This window comes from Anas acuta, chromosome 3, assembly GCF_963932015.1.
Source record: "Anas acuta chromosome 3, bAnaAcu1.1, whole genome shotgun sequence".
NCBI lineage: Eukaryota > Metazoa > Chordata > Aves > Anseriformes > Anatidae > Anas > Anas acuta.
This window is the reverse complement of record NC_088981.1, coordinates 48,770,814-48,798,369: the sequence shown is the minus strand read 5'-3', so window position 1 is coordinate 48,798,369 and position 27,556 is coordinate 48,770,814. Positions and strand designations below refer to the sequence as shown.

The 27,556-nt window shown below is 42.4% G+C and overlaps 1 protein-coding gene across 7 annotated transcripts in view; it reads right to left on the bottom strand.

Annotated features, from left to right (window-relative positions):
* UTRN (utrophin) overlaps positions 1-27,556 on the bottom strand; it is a 367,449-nt gene that overhangs the window by 315,115 nt on the left and 24,778 nt on the right. For 3 of the 7 annotated variants that reach the window (XM_068676999.1, XM_068677002.1, XM_068677004.1), the window contains exon 1: positions 19,466-19,613. The exons of 3 other annotated variants lie outside the window; for them this stretch is intronic. In XM_068676999.1, the coding sequence (XP_068533100.1) occupies positions 19,466-19,559 (94 nt within the window). In that variant the 5' untranslated portion in view covers positions 19,560-19,613. Of the gene's footprint in view, positions 1-18,285; positions 18,305-19,465; positions 19,614-27,556 lie in introns of those variants that run through there. One more of the 7 variants, XM_068677003.1, reaches the window with a different exon arrangement.

Here is a 27,556-nt window from a genome sequence, read left to right as displayed (position 1 = left end):
TCTGCTCCCAGTTTAAAGAAAAATGACTGAAATAAAGGTATCCCAAATACCTCTATAATGAGGGTAACTGCCTTGGGTAGTAACACACGCCCTGTAGACACCAGGGGACAGGTGTCACCCACAGGGACAGGGGGAGGAAGCCCCTCTCACCATCTCCCCAAGATCCCAGCCACCACGGCTGGCATTTGGGAAGGGAGGAGAAGGGGGGACAATTCCTGCCCAGTTCTGGCAATTGAGATGTTTCCAACCAGGCAAACACTGAGGCATTGAAAAGAGGGAGTAAATCTGCAGGCATAATAAAAAGGTAGCAATTACAAACTAGATTTACTGCAGCTCTGTTTGTTACAAACACAGATCAGGTCTCTGCATTTCTGAGTGGTTACAGAGAAAACAGAATCGCCTTCTGCAAGTTCATGTTAGCCATCTGCCCTTTTTTCTCTGTCCAAATTAGAACTATTATTAGGCTCGCTTGCATTTGCGGAGGTGATTCATAGGATATCATGTCAGAGGGATCATTGTGATCATCCAGTGTAATCTCCTGCATAACACAGGAGCCATCCCCACAAAAAGCCCATCTGCATACCAGAAGGAAGCAGACACAACAGATGTTAGAGACCCTGTGCAGACCCAAGTAAGCAGTACTGCTGGGGCAGAGAAGGAAGCTGAGCCATGAACTCAACATATGCAAATTTATGCTACTTACAGAAGGATTTTAGATTTGACAGACATCACAAAAAAAAAAAAAAAAAAAAAAAAAAAAAAAAAAAAACTTTGTTGAACATCTTCAGGAAACAATGTTCGCAGTGGAAAAGACTTAATGTCCTTTTCCACCCCTTGTGATACTTTGTGGCAAACCTTCTTAGAAAAAAAATAACAAGTCTTGCACACAGTAGTAAATTTTTCAAAAGTTTTATTTTTCTCTAGTCAATTATTAGAGCTGATGTGGCAGATAGAAATACAGTGATATCCCAGAGGCAACTGTTGAGAAGTACTATCAAAGACACAACATACCCCATGTGTTGCTCTTCCTGGTCCTGGAGCTCTGCCCAGGGCCCACTCTGTTTGCGTCAGGCCAGTTGCCGGCTGCAGTAAGGCCAAGTGGCTGTGCTTCAGAGAACAAAAACCCAGCTGCACAGATTGTGTTGTGCTGTGACAGGCAGGTAAAGACAGAAGCGCTCTGCCAAGTTCGCCTTCAAAACACTGAACTTCCACCCCCCTCAGAGACCAGCCTTTTTTCCCAACTCTGTTAACCCAGATGTTTCCTTATCTCCCTGTTCCAAAATCCCAACATCTGCAGTCCCAAATTCCCCTATTCTGTCTTCTCACTCCCAAATACCAAAACATTTCCTGACCCTTCAGAGCTGCCCATATTTCTCCCAGGCTTTCCCATCCATCTCTCTCTACCTCGTCCAAAATCTCCTTCCACCAGAGCCTTTCATCATTCTTGCCCTAAACCTCCCTGGGTCAACAGCTTTCCCTATACAAAATCAAATCACTTCCCGAGAAGTCAACTGACAATACATGGCTCCTGCATATTACTAATGCACACCAATTTCCTAAGAAGTAGACTAATGCTGAATGCTTGGCTTCCTGCACATTACTACATGACCCACTGGTATCAGCTCCTCCCCACAAGTTCTCTGGTCTCTCACTGCAAGCTCCCACCCACTTCTTCAGCATACAAGGTAACAGCAGCACACAGTAGGACGTGCACCAGACTGTACCTCCTCCACACACAGACAGACCATCCACTAGGCAACATGAAAGACAAGTACACATTAAAAAAAATACACCAACAAAAATTCTCTTCAGCAGAGGCACTGTGTTCAGGGCCTCGTCTTCCTTCAGCCACCAGTTTTCACACTGTGGCTATTTAGCTAGCTTTGTGACAGTAAAATTGGTTCAGATCTCCTACTAGTTAATCCAAAGTAGATTAATCAATACATTTCAAAAGTATATGCTGTTAACATATTGAAAAAATTACACAAAAGCTACGTAAATGTTTCTGCAAGTTAACCAAGTACGACCTGATACAACAATATAGGTGCTATTTCAGTGACAGCCATATGCAGGCTAGAGTTACTTAAAAACAAGTGGAATGTGCAATCCTATGGAATTTGTCTTTTGTAATAATCCAGTATATAAAATGTTCATAATGGAGCAACTAGAGCAGCTGAGTTCTGCAAAGTCAGGGTAGTAGTTTTCTGGGTTTGATTGCCCAAAATTTCTGTCAGATTTTGGAAATCCAGTCTTGAGCCAAAAAAAAAAAAAAAACAAAAAAACAAAAAAAAAGATTGCGTTTCAACCATGGGAGGCGTTGTTTTGTTTTACACTTCCCAATACTAATTAACTTAAGATTTTTAAAAAAGAGATCAGTGAAGAATTGTCTTAGAGGAGTAAGCTGTCACTTGGAACAAGATCACCTGACAAAGAGAAAGACAATTAACAGCTATATTGCATTTATCTGTTGCAACACTGTAAGCATTAAAATCATTAAATGCGGTACCATTAAAGGCCTTTGACTGCTTCCCTACTACTAATACCTCAGGCCATCTTGCAAGTATTACTCAAGCATCATCATCCACATGAATCCAGCCCTGTCCACACTGTTCCCAGGAAGTCTCTGGCAAACTTTTGCATTAGTGTTTTGACAGAAATCACAGACTGATCATCTAGTCCAGCTACAACAGGCTGCCCAGGGCCATGTCCCATCAGGCTGTGACACCTCCTAGGAGGAAAACTCCACAACCTCCCAGGGCAGTCTGCGCCAGTGTTTTATTAAGTATGAGTGGAATTGTCTTGGTTTCAGCTTGTGCCCATTGCCTCTTGTCCTGGCTCTGGGCACCCCTGAGACAAGCTGGGCTGTGCCTTCTTTGCACCTTCCCTTCAGGTATTTGTGTGCAGTGATGAGATCCCCCAATCCCCCTGCTCTCTAGGCTGAGCAGCCCCAGCTGTTAGCCTCTCCTAAGAGAGATGCTCCAGCCCCTTCACCATCCTCCTGGCCCTTCACAGGGCTCACAACACAGTGTGTCCATGCCTCTTGTACCGGGGAGCCCAGCACTGGACACAGTACTCCAGGTATATCTCACCAGCACTGAGTAGAGGGGAGCATGTCTAAGAACACGCAGCATGTCTGTTGTAAAGGAAAGGAATGGAAGAAAGGAAGCAAGCTCCTGTTTCACTGAGCACTGCATGATCTTCTTTCACAAATGTGTCAGCATCCACCTTAAAGCTCAGCAAGTGACTTGCTGGAAAGCTGCTGGCTGACAGTTTCAGTTCACAGACCGAGTACCGGAAAGCTTCCACATTCTTCTGTGGCCAACTCACAGCCATTTATTCACAACATTACATGCTTCAGTTCTTCACAACCAGGACTCACACCAAACCACATTACTCTTACTAATCCCCGGTGCAGGCAATGCTTGAAGACAGAATACAGGGAAGGAGTAAGCCCCAGGCCCAAAGTGTTCCTCAAACTGACCTCAGCAACAACGTGGAGCCCGGTCCTTACAGAATGCAAACAGGCAAATACGAAAAAAAGGCATAAATTGTTTATTTTGTTCCCAGACATGTTAAGTCTGAACTTCATTAGCTATTCCATTGTTTTCCCAAGGATCAGAGTCATGCTGATGCCTGTAAATTATTTACCTCAGCCTATTAACCTTTGTAATTACTAAGAGGAAGCCTGACATGTAGAAGGTTTAAAGGAAGTCCATAAAATGCATTTGCTCTAGTGGTGCTCTAAACGTAAAGGGGAAGCAAATGAAATAACAAATAGGATAACCAAAGAACTACAATGCAAATGCCTGTAAGAGCAAGCCACACCAGAAGTGCTCTGATTACTACTCCTAAAATACTGCTGCAAGTTCACCACAGAAACTATGACCCTAAATTAGCCTATTCCTATCTTCACACAAGCTACCTAAAACACAAAGCATTTTGTACTGCTACCTAGTAGTAGTGAGGAAGATGAAGCACGAGGCATGTCCATCTCCTGAGATGGACTGAGTATTGCATTTTGCAGCCACATTATTTTGCTGGTCAAGGAAAACTGACATTGCCCCACTGGGGATCAGGAAACCTTTGTGCAGAAAAGCATGATGCAGATCAAAACTTTGAACAGTCTGCGTGTAGAGGAATTACTATTGCTCCAGAAGCAAGTGGCACCACGGTCATAAAGGTGAGTTATCCAGTTCAAGTACTTACAGAGACACCTTAATAAGGAAAGAATGAAAGAGAAAGTGAAATCAAGCAGTCGGAAAGGTCCTTTCTTATGCCTGCTGGGAAAGATGAGAATTTTCTCCTTTGTCACTTGAACCGATCAGCAGTAGGCTGAGGCACTTCTATTCCTACATCCTAATTAAACTCATGTTTCCTTCCCCAGCTTAGTCATTAATTAGCCCCCAAAGTTGCACCCCCCTCCTTGATTAACTGCTTTGGAAGTACGTACATATCCTGCAATTGTCAAACAGAATTTATCTGGAATGCATTAAAATAAGCATTTATGCAATCAAGCAAGACACTGATCATCAGCAGGAGCCTACACAAGACTTCTCACTTCATTACAGAAAGCTCCCATGGGACACACCGCCCCAACCAGGGCGCCCAAAATTGGAGACTATACAGGAACAGAAGGGTGAAGCAACCGAAGCTTAAAGCCTGTCATGGCTTTGGCAGAACCTGAGCCAAGGAATTTCAGCAGCCAATTGTTTAGGTAAAGGATTATGTGCACATAATTCTGATCCCTGTGCTTTTATTATTTAATGGCCAGCTTTTAGGAGCACTGTGATGAAACCTGTAATAATGTGGGTTTTAAGTGCCGTCACTAACACACCGTAAGGTTTCGTGAGGGCATGTGAAATCTGGAACACATTTCACCTTTGCCAGCCTAGAAACTGACTACACAGAAAGTAAGCTCGCCTAATGAAAGCGGGTAATTACGAATCAGACTCCTACCACCGCCTCCAGCAACAACTTCAATAGATCGGTTATGCTCACAGGCGTAATCCTCTCCCGGGCGCGTGTTCGGGAAGGGTTCTTGCGCTGCACCCCGGCCCTTCAGCAGTCACGCACCGCACGGGCTCGGGATGGGCAGCAGCTGCCAAGCTGGGGCACCCCAGGGGCTCGCTGCCCCCAGCTTTCTGCCCCACCTGCTGCCAATGGCAAATGTCCCGGCAGCAGGGCAGGTGTTGCCTGCACCTCGCTGAGGCTGAAGTCTTCAATATTATTTTTTTTAAGATCTACTCAGGAATTCTTCTGAAGAAGGACCATTTCCTAAGAAAATTTGTATCCTTGTCTTTGAGTGACCTCTGAAATGAAAACTGGCTTACAACACAGGAAAAAACATTGTCAGGCTTAGTCTAAAGAAGGTTTTCAACCACCAACAGGCATAAGTCAGCACCTAAGCACTGACATACCCTGCTAAGCTTTGGTGCAACATGACATTGGGTTGGTATACAAAAAACACCTATGTACATGACTAGTAACAAACCTCTGGCATAGCCAAAGTTGTGTCAAGGAAAAAAACTTTGGCTGGTTTAAATCATTTATTTTGAAGAGAAGAATATAACTACATGGCAAGTCAACTCCTTCTGCCAGTGAGCAAGGAAGGCTATGCAGCAGAGCAGAAGGAAAAAGCACAAAATACAAACTCTATCATAAACGCTTTTGTCAGCTACAATTTCCTCAATTCACAGGTTCATCCTGAAATGCAGAGTATTTGGTCTAAGATATTTTAATCGATAAAAATACTTAGACCTTCACAGTGTAGTACTAGCTTAAAAACAAGGTCAGTATTTAAAAAAAAAAAAAAAAAATCTGGAAGAAAAAAAGGACAGGACAGCATCACCATTGCTGAGTCACAGAAGGCAAGAGAGAATTTCTCCAGAAGCTTTCACACCACCACCCACCCTCACCCCACCCCAAAAAGGAAAATGATTTGCAAGTAGCATCAAATAACGTTACTAAGTAAAAACAGTGGGGACTGAAAAAACATTTCCAGCAAACCTCCCAAAACAAATACATGACAGAAACACAGCTAAAACGAGAGCTGGGCTTAAAGGCACAGCTCTGTACCACAGCTGAGCCAGATTCTGAGCATCTTACTGCCAGCTCTGGCTGTCCCGAGAGCTGGCCATGGGACCTGCCCACCAGAGCACTCCCAAGCAGCAGCCAGCTCCAGCGAAGCACAGCCAGATTGCTCCGATGCATGTGAGCAGGTTGTGAAGGGGCTGGATTAATGTTTATTCCTTCAGAGGTGAAGGGGCAACCAAGGGCAGGAGAGGACATGAGGAAAAGGCAGGTATACAGTCCTACAAGCATGCAAAAGGACTGGCTCTTTATCAAAGCAAAGAGAAGCACTTTCATGTGGTTTCCCAATGGCGTTAAGAGAGCCTTGCTTTCTGTTTAACACATATTTGCACTTCTCTGAATGGAAAAGCTACCGTAACAAATTAACTTCATGCACATTTACAAGACTTTCAAATTTCAAAGTCTCAATAAAATAATGCACTTAACCTATCACAAAGCTCAGTAGTGAGAAAAAACAAAAACATGCATCTCACAGACTGCAGGTTATGAAAACAGAATGGAGCACATTAACACAAGTAGGAGGAGGAAGGTTTCTGAAACGTGAGAAGGACGTTACCATCTCAGAAAGATGGAGACACATCAACAGGGTGAAATACAGGTACAAAACAGAAGTCACAGGTCCTTAAGACGCTATAGTCCATACATGACCTGCCTTTGAATTGTTGGTTTTATATACTATAAAATAAGGGTGGGGAGAAAGGGGAGAATGTATCCAGAAAGTAATTAACACAATTTTAGATCCTTTTCTAGAGATGTAAAAGATTTTTAAAATGCAGAATATCTAATATATATCTATATTTATTATTTTTACTACCACCAGTAATTTCAGTACTCCTGCATCAGAAAGGTCAAAACTAAAAATAAGATCATTGCTAAAATTTGCGTTCAAGTTGTCACATTTCACCTTTTAATTTGCAGATGCATGATGAATTCCAAGAGCACCGTGCACTGTCATCTGGACTTCATAAAAGAGAGGAACCCTAAGAGCAGTGCTGCTCATTCTGCACCTGGTAACAGGGAACCTAAAGCAGGAGCAGGTCAGAAAACCTCGACTGGATGCATGGTGTATGGGCCCCAAGTTAAACAGCAGGACTCTTGCATACAATTTTCATCAAAGTTTCTCCCCCTGCCTGAACTCACAAGGGCTGTACAGTGAATTTGGAATACTCTGCAACTTTAGCTCATCTATAGGGTTTGGCTTTGTTTGTGTTTGTTTTTTTTTTGTTTGTTTGTTTTTAATCCTGCTCTAAAGTTCCCAGCAACGTGAATTTGCAGTGATACACAGATATATGCATAGGGGAAAAAATTATGCGAGCTAAATTGGCGGGGCATAGTCAGTAATTCTGCCTTCAAAGACAATCAGAGAGGAAGATATAGCATACGAGATGTTCAAAAAGTCAGCCAATGTCTGGCTGTTTAGTGATTGCCAAATACTTACAATGCTTAACAGCGTTATCAAGGCTTCATTTTAGTCAGATTCCATTTTCCACCTACATAGCTCTTTTAAGTTGTTCCACATTACCGTATCATCTCAAACCACTATAATATGATTACAGCTGAAAACATTGAATGCATTAATACTAAACAGCCACTCCAAGATGTTTCTTCAGCTGCTTGTTGCTTTGGCCAACAATCGTTGCTTTGGCCAACAATCCCAACAAGCAATCACAAAAATCACGTAGGTGTTTGTGTGTGTGTGTTTTGTTGTTGGTTTGGTTTCCTACATTTTCCATCTACAACACATTGATATAATTCACATACTGCAAAGCAGATCTTCATGTCTGAAAACCTGTAATTCGATGTCACCCACTCCTGATTTTTCTACACTACTGCTATGCTAAGGCTACTCTGGAAAGCCATAGCATTTTGTTAACCAGAACAAACAAGCAAAACTACTGTATAGAAAACAGAGAATAAATTTATTAAAGCTACAAAACAGCAAGGAAATGGGAAACAGTAGTAATGACATAGGGAAGAGCATATGAACTCAAGCACACAGCTGCCTGAAATATGGATCAGGCCGCAATACACTGCTCATATTTCAGCTTGTCCACTGCTGACATGTAGGACCCAACCTGTGGCAGACGTGGGATCATTTGCAAAACCCAGGTATTCATGAAGCCTACCACATCAGAGTCACAGGGAAGGAATTCCTGCAACTGCACATTTCATCTGCAAGTTGGCATAGCAGGGCCAAAGGCACTTTGAATAATCACAGTCACCTACTTTCTGCTTGCTCTAGTAGCACAAGAAATGTTATCACTGTTCAACGTTTGCAAATGAAAATTCTCTCTTGAAGGGTAAATTCAAGTGGCCAGAAGCTACACAGTCTTCCCTTTGTTACACAATTACATTACAAAATGCTGCTATCATTTCTGCCTAAAATCATACGCCGCAGCTAACAAGGGCTCTGGAAATGCTAAAAGGGCAGTTTGGAGTGCACTATGGCTTCCTGGCTTTGTCCTGCAGCATCTTTTCAGTTTCACTACAGACTGGCATGACTGGCTGCACAAGAACACTTCTGCAAATTTCTGTTTATTGAGATACAGAACTCCCAGATGTTTTAGATGACAAGTGAAAATTGAGTGAAATAAAAGATTTAAATGTAAGGATCACCAGGGTGTCAAAGAAACAACCTCTGAGAAGGCTAGAAAAAGGAATATATGTGAAGAATTTTACTCTCAGAAGAGTTGGTGTGACTAAGTGCTGACTTAGCAACCTATTATGCCAGTTTGAATTTTGGTGCATTTAATTACAGCCCTCTACATACAAGAGACTTGTCTGCAGTCCTGCAGAGATAAGTATACGATGAAAAAAAAAATAAATAACAACCTGCCAAAGACTACATAAATAAAAGCTCAGAAGCTTTAGTCTTGTCTATAATCAGAGTCACATTGTTCCACATTTTCTATTCATGTCACAATGCTTCTCTATTATTTCTCAAGTCTTTACATGGCTATAGAAAGAAAGGAACAGCAACGAAGGGTGACTACCAGCCTTTATACCCTTCAAATGCAGAATGTAATTTGGGATCAGTAAGGGAGCATTAGAAGATGACAGAACTCCAGCTGCCAGGCTGTACTATTTGCACCTCCTGCACACAAACATTTTGGAGGGGAAGGGGGGGGGGGGGAGATCTTCCAGAACAAGAATGAACTCTACCCTTAGATCAGTGAAAGAGACACGTACAAGAAAGCAGCATATGCAAACACCCATTCTGAGACAGGTGGGGGGAGGACAGGTATTACAAAACACCAAGAATGGGCAAGAGTGAAACATGATGTTTATATCTACTCTGTCATGTCGTCTCCAACCCAATGACACAAGTTCATCATCTAGCTCATGGATTATGCCCATCCCCAAACCACAGAACAGCAGAAAGGAATTTAGGGAGGGGGTAAAATGTAAAAATTAAGAAAAGCCTGAGAAATTGAAGATATTTACCAAAGGACTTCAAAGAGGTACTTCAATATAATTGAAAAGTAGGAAAGGCAGAGATCACAAGGAAACAGAACACCACACCCAGCTATTAGCAATATCATACTTAAGTTTAAAAAAAAAAAAAAAAAAAAACACTTGCCTACATCAGGGAGTTTCTCCCTCCCAAAAATACTTTTTACAACATAAGTCACCACCTTGGAACTTTGTTTTGATTCTTTCCTCCACCATATATTTGGTTTGTGTTTCTTGCAAAGGTAAATGCTCAATAATTCACTTATGCTGACACAAAAACACCAGTGGATAATGAATACACAAAGATAGAGGAAAAAAGTTTCCATGATTATTAAACAAGAGAGCACTCTTCCACTGCAAAGCGATCAATAATAGAACAAGTCAATCAGATGAACTTGTTGCCTCAGAAGTTTGCAATGTTACCGCTAAGCCAATACAGCTTTTCCCGCAAAACCTGTTGCTTTCCATGCTGACTGGACCACTTTACAAGAACTTTTACCCATTTTTGAATCAGCTTTAATGTGTTCACATGAACTACACTATGAAAATGATGGTGGATCCGGATTTATTCATAGTGCAACATCCAATTTGAAATTGAATTGGGGTGGGTGGCTGAGGTAGGGCTGCAACTTAAACCACATAACTGTCAAAAAAAAAAGTGTTTAAAAAAAAAAACTCTCAAGACACTGATAATTTGTGTACACAAATGGATACACTTGCCTGTTTTATTTTGAATGGCTACAGTGAGTATTTTGAGGCTAGCCAATTAGTCTCCCTACCTTACAGATAAAGAGCACCTTAATGCTGTCAAAACAATAGCTAATTATTTGCCAGTGAAGACTCCACTGTGTGTAATGTTCAAGGATACTTGCTAGGACACTGCTATCATTTGAATACAAAAGCTCTGTCACCATGACCTAATTCATCCTCTATCGCTCTAGGAAGGGCCAGTTTCAAAGCACATAGTTTTGCACAGTAAGGACCAGAGACAGTGCAGTGAGAAGGAAATAAGGAATGCCACACCAGGATGTCAGCAAGAGGGGCTAAAAAGCACCTGCTTCTTCAGTATATGCTGGCTGTAAACCAGTCGTACTGTTCCTGCAGGCTACTTCAGTTGATGCCATTAAAAATAACAATATAGTGTTTAAACAGAACAGCAGAACATTTTGCCTGTTTAGCAGCTACTGTTTGCAACATGCTGCAAATATTTAATACAAGTCTGCTTGCCTCCAAATAGGTTTTGTTTGCACTGGTTTTTAGAATCGCACACCATAAAAGAAAGTACATGGAAACATTAAGTATCAGCCAAACACTTCCCCCGCCAGTATTAGTATTTTGCTAAATCGTTTTCATATTTGCTAAATCATATTTTGAATTATTGTCAAATCTATTGAAGTTTATTTCAGAGCAAGAGCCCTTTTTTTTATTTTTTAAAACCATCTGGAAACTTTCGGACCACAGATTTTTAAACTCATGCTCTTGCTAAGGGTTGACCGTATACAGCTGCCAAGAAAAGCCAGCTTTTCTCACAAATAAAAAACATTTATATTTAATGACATGATTAAAACAAGCAGGCTTTTTCATTCCCACTGATCTACTTCCCATAATACATTAAAAGAAAGACTCCTAATATCAAATATCCAAATGAGCACTGCTTAGAAGTTCACTATCAACCAACCAAAAGGTTGTTTTTAACAGAAGCAGCCACGGTCAAAAGCAGACACAAAAAGACTTCTACACACACGCCACAAATGTCTATACACACTATGTCAAAATGAAGAGCCTGCAAAAGCAGTAACATAAAATACAGCTCATTTTTACACTGCACAGGAGCTACGTCTGAAGTGGAAAAGGAGATTTCTGCTTTAACTTCACTGGGACGCACCCAGCTGCTGCTAACCTGATCCAGGCACTGTTCAGAGGTGCTGCCCTAGGACCCACTCTCCCTACTCTGCATGCAAACTTGAAAGTGTTCTGGAATGAAAGTTTAGGAGTTGTCTATGTCTTCAGATTAATTTAATATTTACGCTATAATTCCCAAACATTTGGGTCTTATTTGGAAAGAAGCACACCAAGTTTAATCTGTGCACTGGAGTTGAGGCTGCTGTATCTGTACTGCTGATTATATATTTAAATAAAACGTTAAAACTTCTTAGAAAGCATGTGCTACAGACTCCATTTGCCGCTGAAATGTAAGGAAGATGAATTTCCAGGAGAGCTCTCTCCTACCTAGAAGGTGCACAGCTGTCATTATCTGGTATGACATCAGGCTGAGTGCCTGAACAGGATTTTGCTCCCTGTAACTATTACAGGCATGAGGAAAAACTGCTCTGGGCCCATGTCACAGCAGAACAAGAGTATGATCATGGGTCAAATCCAAGCCATGCCTATGTCCTTCACACCTGCAAGCCAAGCCATACTCCCTAAGAAGTGACTGCATGCTCTGGGGTGCAGGTGCTGTTCAGGACACAGCCCCAACAGCCCCACCGCAGGGCACAGCTGGGCCCAGCAGGCAACGTGGCAGAGCACCTGGGAAAGGTATTTAAGAAAGGGTACACTGCCAGGCATAGAAAGGAGTGAGGAAAATAGTGTGAGAAACCACCCCAAGGACAGCAAGGCCGGTGAAAGAGGGCAGGAGGTGCTCCAGATGCTGAAGTAGAAGTTCCCCTGCAGTCCATGTAGAAGACCATGGTGGAGCTGGCTGGCTGCCTGCACGGGAGGTCCTCACACAGGACATGGTGGCCATTTGCTGAAGGACTGCATCCCGTGGGAGGAACCCCAACTGGAGTAGGGGACAGTGTGAGGAACTGCTGTGGAGTGATGCATCCCAACCTTTTCACATCGCCCTGGACTGCTCAGAGAGAAGAGAAGACAAGAGGGAAACAGCAGAGCAAAGTTGAGCCTGGGAAGAAGTAAGGAGGTAGGGAGAGGGCATTTTATTTGTTGTTTTTTTTTCTCATCATCCAACCCTATTTTAATTAGCAATGAATTAAATCAATTTTCCTCGTCTACTTTGTCTACAATGGTAACTGTCGAGCTATCTCCTTGTTGATATTTCAACCCACGAGCTTTTCCATCTTTCTCCTCTCCCAGTCTTGTTGAGGAGAGTGAACAAGAGTACGGCAGGGTGGGTGCATAGCCGCTGGCCGAGGTCCACCCACAACAGGGTGGAACAACAAAGCCATTTTGCAGTTAATAAAGACAGCATCAACTGCCGCAAGGCATCCTTACTGCTATTTATACAGAAAAATGTTTCTCCATAGCTCAGGGAAGAATGTCAGATAAGATAGCATGACGGTTTACCTGGCCATAAAATAATTTCAGCTCAACTCTCCAGGATACCACTCTTGAAGATGTTTTTATTGCTAAGGAAGTTTAAAAAAAAGATGGATGTTCTACACACAAAGTGCATTACAGTATTGCACACTGTCATTCATATAAATCATTTGATCCTAGCAATGAATTAAACAGCACTGATTTCTGATATTCATCCATTGCCAAAGTGAAATATCACATGACTATGTATCTTATTTGGCCAGCAATGTTTTGCTTTCTCTTTCAATTACAATACCAGTAAAAAAGACTTGGTTAAAATAATTACTTTTGTTCCCCTCCGCCCTTAGTCACTGATGGATAAATCACTCAAAAGCTAAAATATTTCTGATAGTATATTAGCACTGTATCTTTAAATGGCAATAACAGACTGATTATTTTCAAGAATATTCTGCTTGGTTACACTAAAGACAAAAATAAAACCACATCAGACTAGCTAAAAATGTCAGAGGTGCAATGCAATTGGTATAATCCTGCCTTGGTGTTATCACTTGCAACTCTTCTTACTAATGTTAACTTTGGTATGATCAGCTCTGCCTAAAGGTCAAAAAAAAAAAAAAAAAAAGCTTGCTTCTGTAACTGTACAGAGCATTTACTGCTTCTTTACTACCACAAAGTACACTATGAATAAGGCATCATTTGATAATAACGTTCATCAATAATATTCTCTCATTTATTAAACTGTCAAATGAGCTTGGTCATTGTGAGAGACTCAAGGTTGCCAAACAAAAGGTTGAGGCATGTCCCCACAAGAAAGTTATCTGTATAACCCCCACTTGGAACTTTTTTTTAAGCTACTTTTTGTAGATTAGATAAGGAATGCTGACATGAGATTTTAAGAAAACAGATACAGGGATGATGGCGAGGCATCAACTGACAGCATTTTTTGCCTTTCTTTTACAAAGTGCTAAGAATTCCACAGTATGATCTTCTATCTTAATCTGTCATAAGGAAACTGAAGCTTAAAACATTCTTTCATTGAAAGGAAAACTACAACAAAATTTAGTAGCAAATTATTTGGTTGAAAAATATAAAGCAAAACCTACATTATAGAAAATCAGGGAAAATAAAATGAATGTTATTTAGTTACAATGATTAGTTTTCAGATATTCAACTCCAGGCTTATGATATTTTCAGTAGTTGAAATATAATCATATTTATTTGCTTTTTGGGTTATACGCGGATAAGCAAAAGCTATTTATTTTTTTAGAAAGTGGTGTGCCTGACAGAAATTTGCAAAAATCTACATAGAGACTGGCTCTATGAAAGATAATATGGTTTCATTGATCCTTTATTTAGAGGGATCTATTGTTCTACTTTCAGAAAATACAGACTTTATCATCTCTTTGCTACCTTAAAAACAGCAGTGGAAGTAAATATTTTCCTTATATATAAAAAGACTTCGGTCACACAGGCCAAGTAAATATTGATCTTACTATAGCTGAGCTTGGGGCAAGAAGTTGATTTCAGTAACGTGCAAAGTGTTTTGTGAATTGCTTTAAAAATACCGTGTGTCGCAGCACACTAAACTAGCTAAGAACCTTTTAAAACAATCTGAAGCTGAAAGTGATTGAGCTATACTTTTCCTGGACTAGAAATACACATCTGAAAAAAATAAAGTAAACAGTATTACAGGATTGGCTTCACCAACTCAAAAAAAAAAAAAAAAAAAAAAAAACAGCATGAATCTCTTTCTACCTTAGGAAGGTAGTCTTGAAGCATCAGTGTGAGTGAGGATGGATATGCAGCTCAGTTAATCCCACAAAAGTGCTGGGCTTGGACCAGTCAGTCACCAACACAGAAGGAGAAAGACTCGGACAGGACCTGCCTGATCATCACACACTCTTTATGACATTAGTCTCAGCTAAAAAAATATATATATATATTTTTTAATATTCTGCTTTCAAACACTTTCCTGGAGCAATGGGAAATATGTGATCTTTTACTAACATGGCCACAGTTCCAGTATCTGCCCATCCCATTTTTTATTCCAGGCATACAACACAATAATGCATCTACATACTATACATTAGCACTTCCCAGGTCCTAATTTCAAGTTAATCACACCCAAGTGTAGTTATGCAATCCTGAATGGTGCTTTACATCAACGAAAAGGAGATACTCCATCAGTGCAGTATGAAAGCCACAATTAGTGAAAGACGGATCCAACCATGCTGCTGCCGTCTGAAGTGATAGTGCGAGCTCTTTTAACTGCCAAATGCTACAAAAAGCTATCAGTGACTGCTGCTGCATGCCAGCTCTGATCCGGGGGGACACGAGGGGAAAGCTGCAGACTGCTGCTCCACACCACCCCGAACTCGGCCGCCACACCCACTGCTTCCAAGTTTTAGGAGAGGAGAATCTTTTAGCCATTTTCCTTGCTGTTTGAACTTTTGGCTAAAAATTCATCTCAGCACGTAACAAGTGTCAAACGACAACGCCTCTCCTTCCCTTGTACAACAAGCCCGCTGTTTATCCACGGGAAGGATCAGCGAGGGAATTACTGCGGCTCACTTTCTCAGCCCCTCGCTCCGTGACGATTACAATGCACTCCACCCAGACGCCACACAAATTAGGTCACATAGCAGACCATATCCCTGCCAATTCCTGCCCTATTCATAAGGGACCAGAACAGGAAGCATATGGAGCCCTCCAGTTAAGGGTCAGAACATTTCAGTGAAAACATAAAAGCGAACCAACACCAGATTATTCACTAGTGAGAGGAACAGTTTCTCCATACGGCAAGAGTGAGTCACAGGCACCAACTGCATCCGACAATGCAAAGGGGCACGGATTGCATCCAACTGCAAAAAAACTCCCCTGCAGCTTACTGAGCTGACTGGCCTATAAGAAAGAAAACACAGAAATATTTTCCACTTTTTCGGTATGCATGTGTACTTAATTTAATGTACATAGGAAGAGGAGAGAGCTAAGAGAAAAAGTCCTTCAGAGCCTTAAAAACAGTTCACGTGAAGACTCAAAATGAGACTATGCAATATGAAAACTATCTGCTCTTGTGCATTTCATCTAAAACTACACTGTATTTCAAAGCACATTCATCATCACCTGCTGCCAAGAAATATACAGTTTCCATGTGTGCAAAAGCCAGAGTTGCTTTAAATAAAGCAAATTTGAAACCGACCCTCCAGCACAGCTCTGCTAAGCAAACCAACCAACCCAGGGCTTTGCAACTGCTCACAGTAACATGAACAATACAGCAAATATTCTTGCTGTTGTAACAGTTCACAGTCTCATGATAAAAATCATTTCAAGCTGCTATCAGTGCATCTATCCTGTGAGAACGCAAACTTCTTCCCACCTGAAAGGAAGCTTTTAATGCTTTTAATGTGTAACCTAGTGCTCTTAGGATTTCCAAAGGGAGGCTATTGATCAAGAAGGGATACCCAACTGTTAACAGAAACTAAATGCACAATTAAACACACGCAGAAAACATCTAAGCTATTACTTTGCAAAACACCTCAGTTGTGTCATTGCCGTTATTTCCCATTGCTATAAAAAATAAAGGGGGTGGGAGCTGCCCAGAACAGCTCACACAATAACAAGTAAACTGATCTCTTTTACTTCTGTTGACAACAGTATGAAAAAAGGTATCAGTAACAAAGGTCATTCAATTACTGCAGACTGCTGTATTGGCCTCCAGAGCTGGTATTTTACAGAAACAGTGCCAAAGGGCAATGCATTTTCAGAAAGTTTCACACCACTTGCAACTTTTTCCTACTTTCTTCATATAGATAAGGAACCTCCCCACAAATGGAGGAGTGACAGTCGTCTAGACAACAAGGCACTTGAGGCAGGAAGAAGAGTTTTAAAAAGCATCACATGAAATGCAGCTACACTGCTATGGTGTGCATAGATAAACACAATTTAGCCCACCAGTTTTTCTGGAACACTTTCCCATGGCATGGGGTGGCAATGAACAGGAAAGACCACCTGCTTGGCCAGGTGAAGAAAGTGAGAGAGCCCTTCTCTCGTTCCCCCCCTCAGATAAAGATCCAGTGTTGGCCACGGCCAGGCACCACACAGCCCACCAGTGCCACTGCACTCCCAGCACTGACCTGAGAGCTTTCATGGCTTCTAGGAGAGATTAGACCTTTATAAATAAGGACATCCCAATACAGAAGTTAATATTTAGTATACTTCAGGCCACAAACCAAATCTCCAACTTAACATGCTCATTTTAAAGAGACGATGCTATAAATTTCACTACAGGCTTTCCTGCACCATTCTCCAAAGCATTTAGTACAGTTTTGCAAAAAGGACCCCATACAGGTTCAGGAGTCCTTGGAGAAATCACAATCCTTTTTACCCACATCAGGTCAGAGGCAGGGGAGAAGCCTCCCCTGCTCTTTCCCATGCCGTTCAGACTCCAGAGGACAGAAGACTCTCACCCATTTAGGCTTCACCTGAACTAACGCATTCACATTCACACAATTGACCAGATAAGAGCTTCATCCTCCCTGCCACCAGCCCCACCAATTCTCACCCACCCACATTTCTTACTGTTCAGGAAATCTGCAGCATTTAAACAACAAACCAGCAAGACCAAGGCAGCACCTCTGCCAACACTATATTTACGAGCTAACAAACAACCCCCATAACTTCTAGCCAAAGAGCTGCACACAAGGTGCCTCCTAAACTTCAAGTGTCCCCGTTGTTTATGTTCAGGACTTACGTGAACATCGATGGAAGTGAAGAAGAAACAGTGACTGCTTGAATATAGTTCCTGAACTGCTTTATTAAAATATTTATCCTCTCTAACCTGGAGAAATGTTCTCCCCTGCCCCATGTTGAGATTTCACTTTTTACTTTCAGTTTTTTTTTTTCCAAGTTTTTGCTTCCACACATCTCACCTTCTACCTTTTTTCAGATTATTTTGCTCTCTTCTTCTCTGTTCATTTTTAATTCAATTGTCCAAACACACAAGTCTATCAAGTGCTCCAAATATAGAGTGAAAAAAAGCGTTTGAGAATGAGCAGATGACTGAATTCAAGAACATCACTGTCCCAGAAAGCAGGCCTACAGTCCCACACTTTGTGGAAAGTTCTAAACATTACAGTATAGGGATTTTCTTAGGAAAAAAAAAAAAAAAAACCTGCTGTTTGACTGTAAATATATTTTATTTATATAAAGACAAATATTTTAAAATTATATATAAAGATATAATTGCAATATAGCAGCCACGACATACATGCTTTTAAAAACAGGGGGCTCTCAGCTCATGGGGAGGTACATTGGCCTTAAGAAACAGTCACTAAGCACTGCCTGCTCAAGCATATAAAGCACGGGAACAAACCAGCAGCCATCTCTTTAACTTGGAGTTTTACACTAGCCTAGCACGCAAACATTACTATCTTACCTGCATACAAAAGTAATCAACTAAAGCTGTACCTCATTAGCGGGTTGAATATATGGAGATTCTGAAGAACACCAGATCTCTCTAACCTGTAATGTAACGAGCTCTCCAGATTCACTGTCCAAAGGAACTCCACCCAAGTTATGGAGTTTTCACGTTTTTTTCAGTTCTAGAAGTTCAGATTGGGCCATGAGAGAATAGCTCCTGATCTCAACCCAACTGGCATACATCCAAACACACTTCATTGTTCTAACTGCAAGCACACGTAAGACCAGAATCTCAGCCCATCGTATTATTTATTTAAAAGTAGACATTCTGCTGCTATATCTTAAGACATTGCTTTTCCTGCTGCATAAAGCCATAGTCAGACTCCAGCTTTTGAACAAACACATATATATATATATACATACATATGTCATGCCAGAAGTCAAGTCAAATGAAATGTACCAAGTTCTCTGTGGGTTGGTCAATTCTGTACCGGCAAAGTTCTGACAATTCACAAAATAATCAGCTCCCATCTGTCAATTACTGCATCTCAAGAGCGTATTTCCCATTCTGCCCCAAAGCAGGATGGCAAAAAGAACGGGAAAGAGAAACATCACCAATTTCTTTTGCTCCAAAGCACAACACCCCCCGCCCTCCAAAAAAAAAAAAAAAAAATAGAGAGAGAGAGATTATATAGATCCTTGGAGACGTCACCAAAGTTAAAGTTAAACTGAAAAAAAAAAGGTTGAAGGAACTGTTTTAAGTATGGAAGTCCCAAAAAAAACACAGTAAGCAGAGTTATAGAGAATAAAAAAACACCATTCGATACTAAAATCACCATAACATCATGTAGGTTAAGAAAAGCAGAGGTATTAAGTCTTTCACTTCAAGAGAACTGCATGCAGTAAGACTTACACCACGAAAGTCATCATCTTACACGTGAAAGGGAACATGCCGAGCGTTACAGAGCAGATCCTGCAGCAGTAGGTGCGGAGCAGGCACAGGTCTCACAGTGCTCACAGTGGAGCAGTGCCACAGAAACAAAACAGACTGTAAGGACTCTTCCCCTTGTAACATTTCCTGCCATGCCTTCGACTACCTGCTCCTGTCAGATTCAGCAAACTTGAGCTAAATCGGTCAAAGTAGCTTGTACAGAAGATAAGAACAGACCCTGGTGGCTGGATCCTTTCATCCACAGAGCTCTGAAAATACACTTAAACATGCACTCACCCAGCGGGGGATAACAGGTCTGTGTGTCAGTGTCCCGAGGCACGGCAACCTTGTACTTTTTCCACGCAACCTTTTTGGCTGTTTGAACACTCATGATCAAGCTCGGTCTTTGAAAAACAGGAAAGTGAAGATGGAGAGGAAGTGCACACTAACACCCGCACCAGAACTGCATGCCGGGATTCGAGGGGGAGGGAAGCGTTGGTTTCCCTCAGAGGGTTTGACACATTCAGCCACACCGTGACTGAAACCATCCAGGAAACAAACCTTTCTAAAAGCTACATATAAACAAGTAACAAGTTTCAAGTGAATTAAGGTATTTCTCCTCAGAAAGAGATGAACACACCGCTTTGCTATTCCTTATGAAAACAGAAGAACACTCCAGCTTTCAAGCACTGACAAGTCACGTCCTACGTGCAGAAAACAGGAAAGAAGGTGGCAATTTTCTTTTTCTGTTCAACACGTCTGCTCAAAAATATTTATTTTAAGAACCCTAAATATTTTTAGCATTTACTTCGCAAGAAGCATGCAATATTTCCGTAACACTTTTTTCCCCACATGCTTGATAGGACATGAAACCAGAACCAGTCTGCAAGGTGAGCAGCCATGTCATCTAATGGTACTTCAAGGGATCACAGGAAGACTTTAACGCCAGATTTCAGCATAAAAAGTCCCACAGATAACCTCCGTGTGGATGCAAGAATCACAAACTGTGACTAGGTTTGCAGTTTCCACTGTGCAGTGATTCCAAACAAGACAGACCCCAGCCTACCAGAGCAGGAGGTTAATAATAAAAGGCTACGACAGCATCAGAGTTATTTTACAATGGGCCTTTAAACTGCGTTTACTGTCGGTACGGAAGGGGAATCTAATCCCTTGACCTTCAACATCCTGTTGTCAACTTTATAATCAGATGGAGAGGACTTTCCATCCTGTAGCTTTGAAAGGCATGGGATTCCAAATTTTACATTTGGGGATATTAAGCTCTACAGAACTCCAATAGTCACAAGAAGGTAATGCAAGAGGAGGTTAAATATAGCATAGAAGTACAAGCGTTATACTCAGGGAAGAGCTGTGCACAGAACTGGTTTCAGCAGCAGAAAGACAAGTGCTGTTTGATTTGCCTGTATTGGTATACTCTGCTGTGACGGCTGTTCTAATTGCAGCTTTTCTCTCTTATTTACGATCCAGTTCACCATCACGTATTTGACAGACACTGCTGGAGGACAGGGGAGGAAATTGTAAGTGAATAAATAAAATCAGTATTTTTCTAAGTTTACTGGGGCAAGAATCAGTTTTGCTGTATTTTGTGGGGTGGGGTTGCTCCCTCCCCCCCTCCAATTTTAAGAATTCCTCAAAGTTGAAGACTGCAAAATGCACACAAGAAGAGTTTTGTTTCCGTGAACAAAGACAATCGTACATTCATGGGGCTAAATCAGACTTTTGTATCCAAACATATCTGTGGACCATGCAAGCAAGAGCAATGTGAAAAGGTAATAAAGTTTTAAAACTAAGATTCCTATTTTTGAAACAAAACAAAGATGATTTATTTTGCCATAGCAAATACAAATCTCAACTTTACTGTAACAAAGCACTTCAAAAGCACAAGAAAGATATATCACCAATTCTACCAAGCACACGATGACAATTAGCAGGAAGCTATCCACACATGCTAGAATTACTACCAACAGCCCCTCAACTCTGTTTTTTCAGGTCCTGATGAGGCTGTTCTGCAGTTCCTAGGAGAGCCCTGCTGCTGATCCCATACCTCATCCCACCTACTGCAGACAGGCCCTGCCTCCTCCTCCCAGGCAAGGCCCAAACCAAATCAAGACCTTCTCCATCAGGCACTTGCCACGATGGAAAGATAGGCATGAGTTCCAGGAGTTGGCTATCATTACAACACTGAGGTTTCCCACTCCTCAATAAAGAAAAGGCATGCAGCCAGCGAGGGCTGTGAGAACAACACCATCTCAGAGCCTCCATCACTTGTTGAGCTTCAGCGTTAAGGTATTAGAGGGGCTGAGGGAAGCCACTGGTTCACCAGAGATCTTCCAAAGTATTTATACTCTGAAGCTTTGCCTGCCACTACAAGTTACATACCACGTGTTAGAGAAGTTGCTTTCATCTAACAGCAAGTTTTATTCCAAACTTCCAACATTTCAATAAGAAGATACACTGAGACTATTTATTACCTTAAAAGAAAAAGTATTGGGGGACGGAGAGGGAATGGTTTTGTTTTAAATTCTTCATTTTAAACAAAACGCCTTGCCTAAACAGAGATAGGTTCTGATGTGAAATCATGTTAATAATTCTGCATACAAAGAAGTTAGCTTTAGGATGGCAATTTATTTTTTTTTTTTAAGATGTTTTTTAGAACATGAGGTTACAGCCTCTGCCAAAGGCTGAAGTATTGGGTGTGAAATCCATGCGTTAACCATAAGAGGCGATAAGCAAGAAAGAAATAGGAGCTTTGGGGGAAAAGTAATCTTAGAAGAAGGCAAAAGAGGTTTGGTTTTCTGTTTTGTTTTCCTAAACAAACTCAAGAGTTCAACACACTCACACACACACTCTCCATAAAACACTTCATTCATTAGGAGATGGCCTATTCCTACTACTACTGAATTCAATAGGCCATTTATTTAGCAGCTCTCTGCCCAGAGTATGTGCTCTCTTTTATTCACTCTGGTGTTGACAGCAGTAATCAAATTTTGTACATACCACCGACTCTATTATAGTTCAACAGCAGCTGGCTGTCTGCCTAGTCTTCTTATCGTCATGTAAGATAAAAAAGACCAGCCAAACAGACCAGCTGAAACTACAGGAAGAAGTAAAATGTAGAGTCAAGCCTAAACAAAAGTCTAGTAAGGAGAAATCACATGCTTTTATGTTTACCCGAGTATTACAAAACATGGGAGAAAAATAAGCCTAGGCTCAACACAAGACAAGTTAACTTTGACAGTTTTCAGAACTGCAGCTCAGATGGTGACTCAGACGTTGCAGAAGAGAAGGCCTGAATGCCATGTGTCACACATGAAATACTACACATCAATAGCTCGGTCTATGCAGCAGGAAAGCAGAAGAGAGAAGGCACAAGGGGGGAAAGAAGAGAGGGAGGGAAAAAAAGAATTTCATAAATTCATTTGAAGGTGAGCTCGGAAATACCCAAGACCACTTCTCCATGCCACCCCAGCAAAGTCAGCACCAGATTCACAGTGAAATTCAAGTTCACAGTTGCATGCAATAATTGGAGCAGAGGACAACATCCTTTAATTACAAAAATTCCCCGTAAGCAATACAGTTGTCTAGAATGAGATTGGTTTCCATTTCTTCCTTGCCATCTGGTTCTGGGGAGCCTTCCAAAGAGCCTTGAATGCCTTGACGTGGAGAAGAGGAAATTGGCTTTGTTTTCACGGCCTCCCTCCTCCCAGCTTTGTTCCTTGCAGGGCCTGGTTAACACTTCTCTGAACTTCCACCCTTCCAGACAAGTCTGCAAGAAAAGGCTGGTTTTATGGAGGAGGAAAAGAGGGAAAAAACTGTCAGGATTTCTTATGGGGCAGAACAAGAAAATACAGAGAAGGAAGGTGAAGGAGGAACTCTGTTGCAAGAGAGCCAAGGGCTTTTCTCCTTCCTAGAGACAGAGCACGCTTCTGCAGGGTTTCTGAGCTACCTCTCCAGCCCTACCCCTCCTAATGCTGCTATAATAAGCTTCTAGTTGAGCGCTCCTCATGCTGTGTGACATTAACACCCCATAATTTTGTTCGGGATGTTTTATTTCACCACAACATGAGACTTTTTTTTTCCACTGGCCTGACAAATATGTTTTGAATTAGCAGACCACCCAACGCTGGATCTTCAGCGAGCAAATAAGAGAGCTTAGAGGACAATGCTAGAGAGAAGGATGCTGAAAAGGCAATGACAGGAACTTAAACAGAAAGCAATGTTTTGAGTGCATCTTGATGGAAACTAGTAATTAGTTTAACCTCTACTCCCAGGAAGCCGACAGCAACAGCAACATCAGATGGGTAACGAAGAGTGCTTAGCATCTCAGTTGCAGCCCCTTTTGCACAGCAGGTTCATGGCAGCATAAAGCACTGTGTTGAACGTGGAGTTTGCAGCACAGGAACTAGGACTGGCCTCACTACTGTGGAAAAGGAACAAGGTTTTGAGTATTGCAGCTGTTAGAGCACCACGGTAAAGATAACGTGCTGATACCATCACAGCGCTCACACGGACGGCTCCAACACCAAACACTTCCAGCACGCAGTGTTTTAGTAATATTGGGCTTGACACATGGTGCCCTTGTGAAATAGCACTCATGTGGCTGCTGCAGCTAACCAACTGGCTCATCCTGCAGAAGGAAATACCAGAAATTATAGATAAAGTATGACATCCCCAATTTTAGTTACTCTTATCTGGGGGAGGGCAGGCGGCGCGGAGGCAAGTGTCCTTTATTCTCTTGTACAGACACCGAAGGGAACATTTCAAATGTAAACTCGGTTAAATTTCTGGAGCACATCAGTCTGCAGGACGTGTTGGTTACACTGCAGTCATACCTGGGAACTTAAGCAGCACCACCCTTCCACAGAGCACCCTGAGCCTCCTCTGCTCCCAGCAGCACCAGAGGAGCCGGGGGAGGTCCAACAGGAGGCACAGCTGCCTGCCACGTTTTATTTCTCATTTCAAATGCTGAGCACTCCTGAAAAAAAGGCTCCTGTTCATTTGTAGGCACCTTTATAAAACTACACCGGGGCACAATATGTATTTCAGCAGGACCCCTGTGCCTGCTGGCCACCTTCACAGGACGGCATCTTGTTTTGTAAATGCCAGTTTCCGCCTCCGAGAACAGAAACATCTCAAAACTTTCTTCTGAATTTCATGGGGATTTTTCAATAGAAAGCATCTTTTGATACATTGTTTTCAATTTAGCAAACGTGGGCTGGAAGAATGACAAACCTGCAAGATTTCATTCTTAACCGCAGTTACGTGGGTTGGTTTTATTTTCAGTAGACTTCCATAGGTACCCATGCTGGTCCAGAATGTAGTTCTGGTCCAGTTAGTTCTGGTAAGCAATGCTGGCCAAGATGAACACCAGGATAGAGAATACTCACAGAACAGTCCCATCAGCAGCATAAAATTAAACAAGAGTACTCCAAAGCCTCCAGGCATGTGCATGGCTAAAAGCACTAGAAACAATGTACATGTACCCCCACACACACTATATGCATATATGTGCACTCTGAGCAGCATCAGACCTTGTTAAGCCAGGGGGAGCAGCCATCCCACACCTGTCAGTGTTCAGAAGATAACACCCTCAATAATATGCCTCAACCTTTGGGCAGCTCTGAGGTGGGCAGGCAGCTCTGAGGTGGGCTAGGTGGTATTTGAATGTCCCTTCCAACTGAACAACTCCCTAAATATGACCAAGCTCTCCCCAGAAAAAGCAGTGCTAAGGTGCTGGGTTTCACCTCGGGGCAGGCAGAGGACAAGGAGTGCACAGGAGAAAGGCTGGGGAGCACTTCTGGAGCATGTGCAAGCCCGTGGCACTCTGTTTGTCAAGGCACCCTCGGCTAAGGAAGCCTCTACCAGCTAATGCTGCCTTTATCCTGAAAGCAAAGCCATGCTGCCCAACCTCCTGCTGCTGGGGATGAAGGAGGGAAGATGATCGCTCTTAAATTTATCACAAGCACATTTCCACAGAGGTACAGTCAGAGCGATGATTGAGGGGATGGTGGCTAGCAAGTGCCCTGAGTAACTGCAGCATCAAGCATCCAGAAGGTGGATGTTTTTATTTTTATGCCCTGCAATGACACTTGGGTGATCAAATAGCACCCTGTGAGACATTAACTCTTCAGCTGTACCAGTTAGAGCACACAACATTTATTTTTCTATTGCCACAACTACCAGAAGAATACATGTTTATTACCCATCTTTGTAGAATTAGCATGACATTTCTCCCACCCAGATGCTCTACTTCCCTCCCCATGTGCAACAATGGATTTTATTCATCCTTTTCCAAAAAGAAAAGCCACACAGGGCAAAGGGAAGGACAGCACCTCACAGAGCTGTTGTCTTCTGCAGCAACTGCTGCTGAAGTGCTTCAGACTTCCCACAGTGACCAGGCTTGGATGGAAAGTTGTGTTACCCAGGAAAGGAGGGATCCACAGAAATGTGGGAAGCCATTCGCAGCCCTCAGCCCTCCCAGTCCATCACTGAACAGCAGGAGTGTTGTAGAGAGCTCCCCGAACTAAACAGGCTAAGAGTCAGTAAAAAACCATCAGTGGCACCACAGGACTAAGCAAAAAGACATCTGCCCACTGCGGTTATATATATGGGTGACTGTTGGCAGCTCAGGGACAGCCCTCCTTCGAGAAGCTTCTGGCCCATTAACATGCTTTGACAAACTCCTATGAGAAATCTGGCTTGTTTATGCTTACTAGACTTCATCTTTTCCATCATTTTTCACTGCAACTGCAGAGAAGAGAGTTAATACCAGCAAACAAACATCTCCAGATGAGCTCTCCTCTCTCCAAAAGAGGAAACTGCCGAGGAAACTGCCTCCTGCCAAGGGTCCCATGAAAGCCTCCCTCCTCCTCCTGGAATAACACCGCTGTTATCTGAGTAAATAAACAAACAGAGCAACTGCATGCCTCCTTGGCTCAGGGCAGGCAGGCTGCACGGGGCGCACAGGAGCCAGCACAGCTACACTGCACGCAGTGAGGCTTTCCTTTCCTGAGACTCCTTTTCCACAAAAAACACATACCACCACACACAAATCGTGTGCTCCAGCTCAACCTTCTGTAAATCCTCCAGCTAACTGCAAACTTACTATACCTCTTGCTAATTTGTCCTAATAGTTAAGTGATGCTCAATGATAAACAAGACAGAACAGCTTCTCTGGAGGTTCCTGTACACACACAGTCACAGGCAGAGATCTGGCAGCGGTGAGGACAGATGTGCATCCTTTCCCAACACGGTGCTCTGCCTCAGGCCCCGTGCTTGTGCTCCCAAGCAGCCAGGGACTGTCCCATCCCCTGCACACCAGCTGAGGAGCTAAGCGACAGCCGGGCCAGCAGGCACCCCTCCTATCTCCCCACCACACAAACCACACCCAGAGCAGAAACATGGTGGGAGGAGGACTGGGCAGGGGCAGGCAGCTAAGGGACAATAAGGGATTCCATTCTGCAAGCCAACAAAAGGCTGCGTGTTCCCATCCTCACTTGTTTTCAAGGATTACCAGCAAGCTCTCTGTGCATATCCTTTGCAGGCTTCTGTCAGGTCAGATGGAAAACAACAGGCTCAGCTATTCGAGCTCAAGTGTGTGGAGGAGTAATTACCAAAGCTCCACTGGACAGAAGGATTGCATTCTTTTATTCTCCACATGCCACCACCCACTAAGAAATCATAATAAAATTTGCAGAAACCTTATAAGCAAAGCCAGCCCTGCCACGCAGGAGTTAGCCTGCAGTCACTCAGCACCCGTCCCAGAAACTCCACCTGTATCTCTCACAAGGACAGTGACGCTTGGACGCTGCTACTCCTGTCATCTGTATGGTTTTTGTCATCAGCCCAACCAAGCATTACTTGAACTTAAAGCTTAAATCACGTGCAAACTTTGAGATACTGCCACAGGTACCATAAGCTTTAGGATGTCCTCCCATGTAAGTCCTGCAAATCACACATTTCCAAGCCTGAAAAGCAAAGACCCCAAACAATTTCTGCTTCACAATTACTGTGATGCAACACAGCACTCTTGTAAATACCCCATGTCAAAAATATACGTGTAATTCCTGATTTTAAACTACTTTAAGGGTTGAAAGATGTCACATGCTATAGTGACACCGTTATCGGTCACCTAGTGAAGCATCACGCCTTAAACCTGTGGTGTGAGCAGGCACGTGCTCATTCTCATCACTCACCTTAACACCAGCTTTTCTGCTCTTCATTCTCCCTCTCTCACCTCTTTTGTGCGATTTGTTATGAAGCCACATAGCGTTTACTGGAACAACCTTACAACAGGCTAAATAGAACTGTACGTTACTTTAACAAAAGCATTTTGAAGCTGAAGCCTTTAAATTCAAAGGGGGAGGAAGG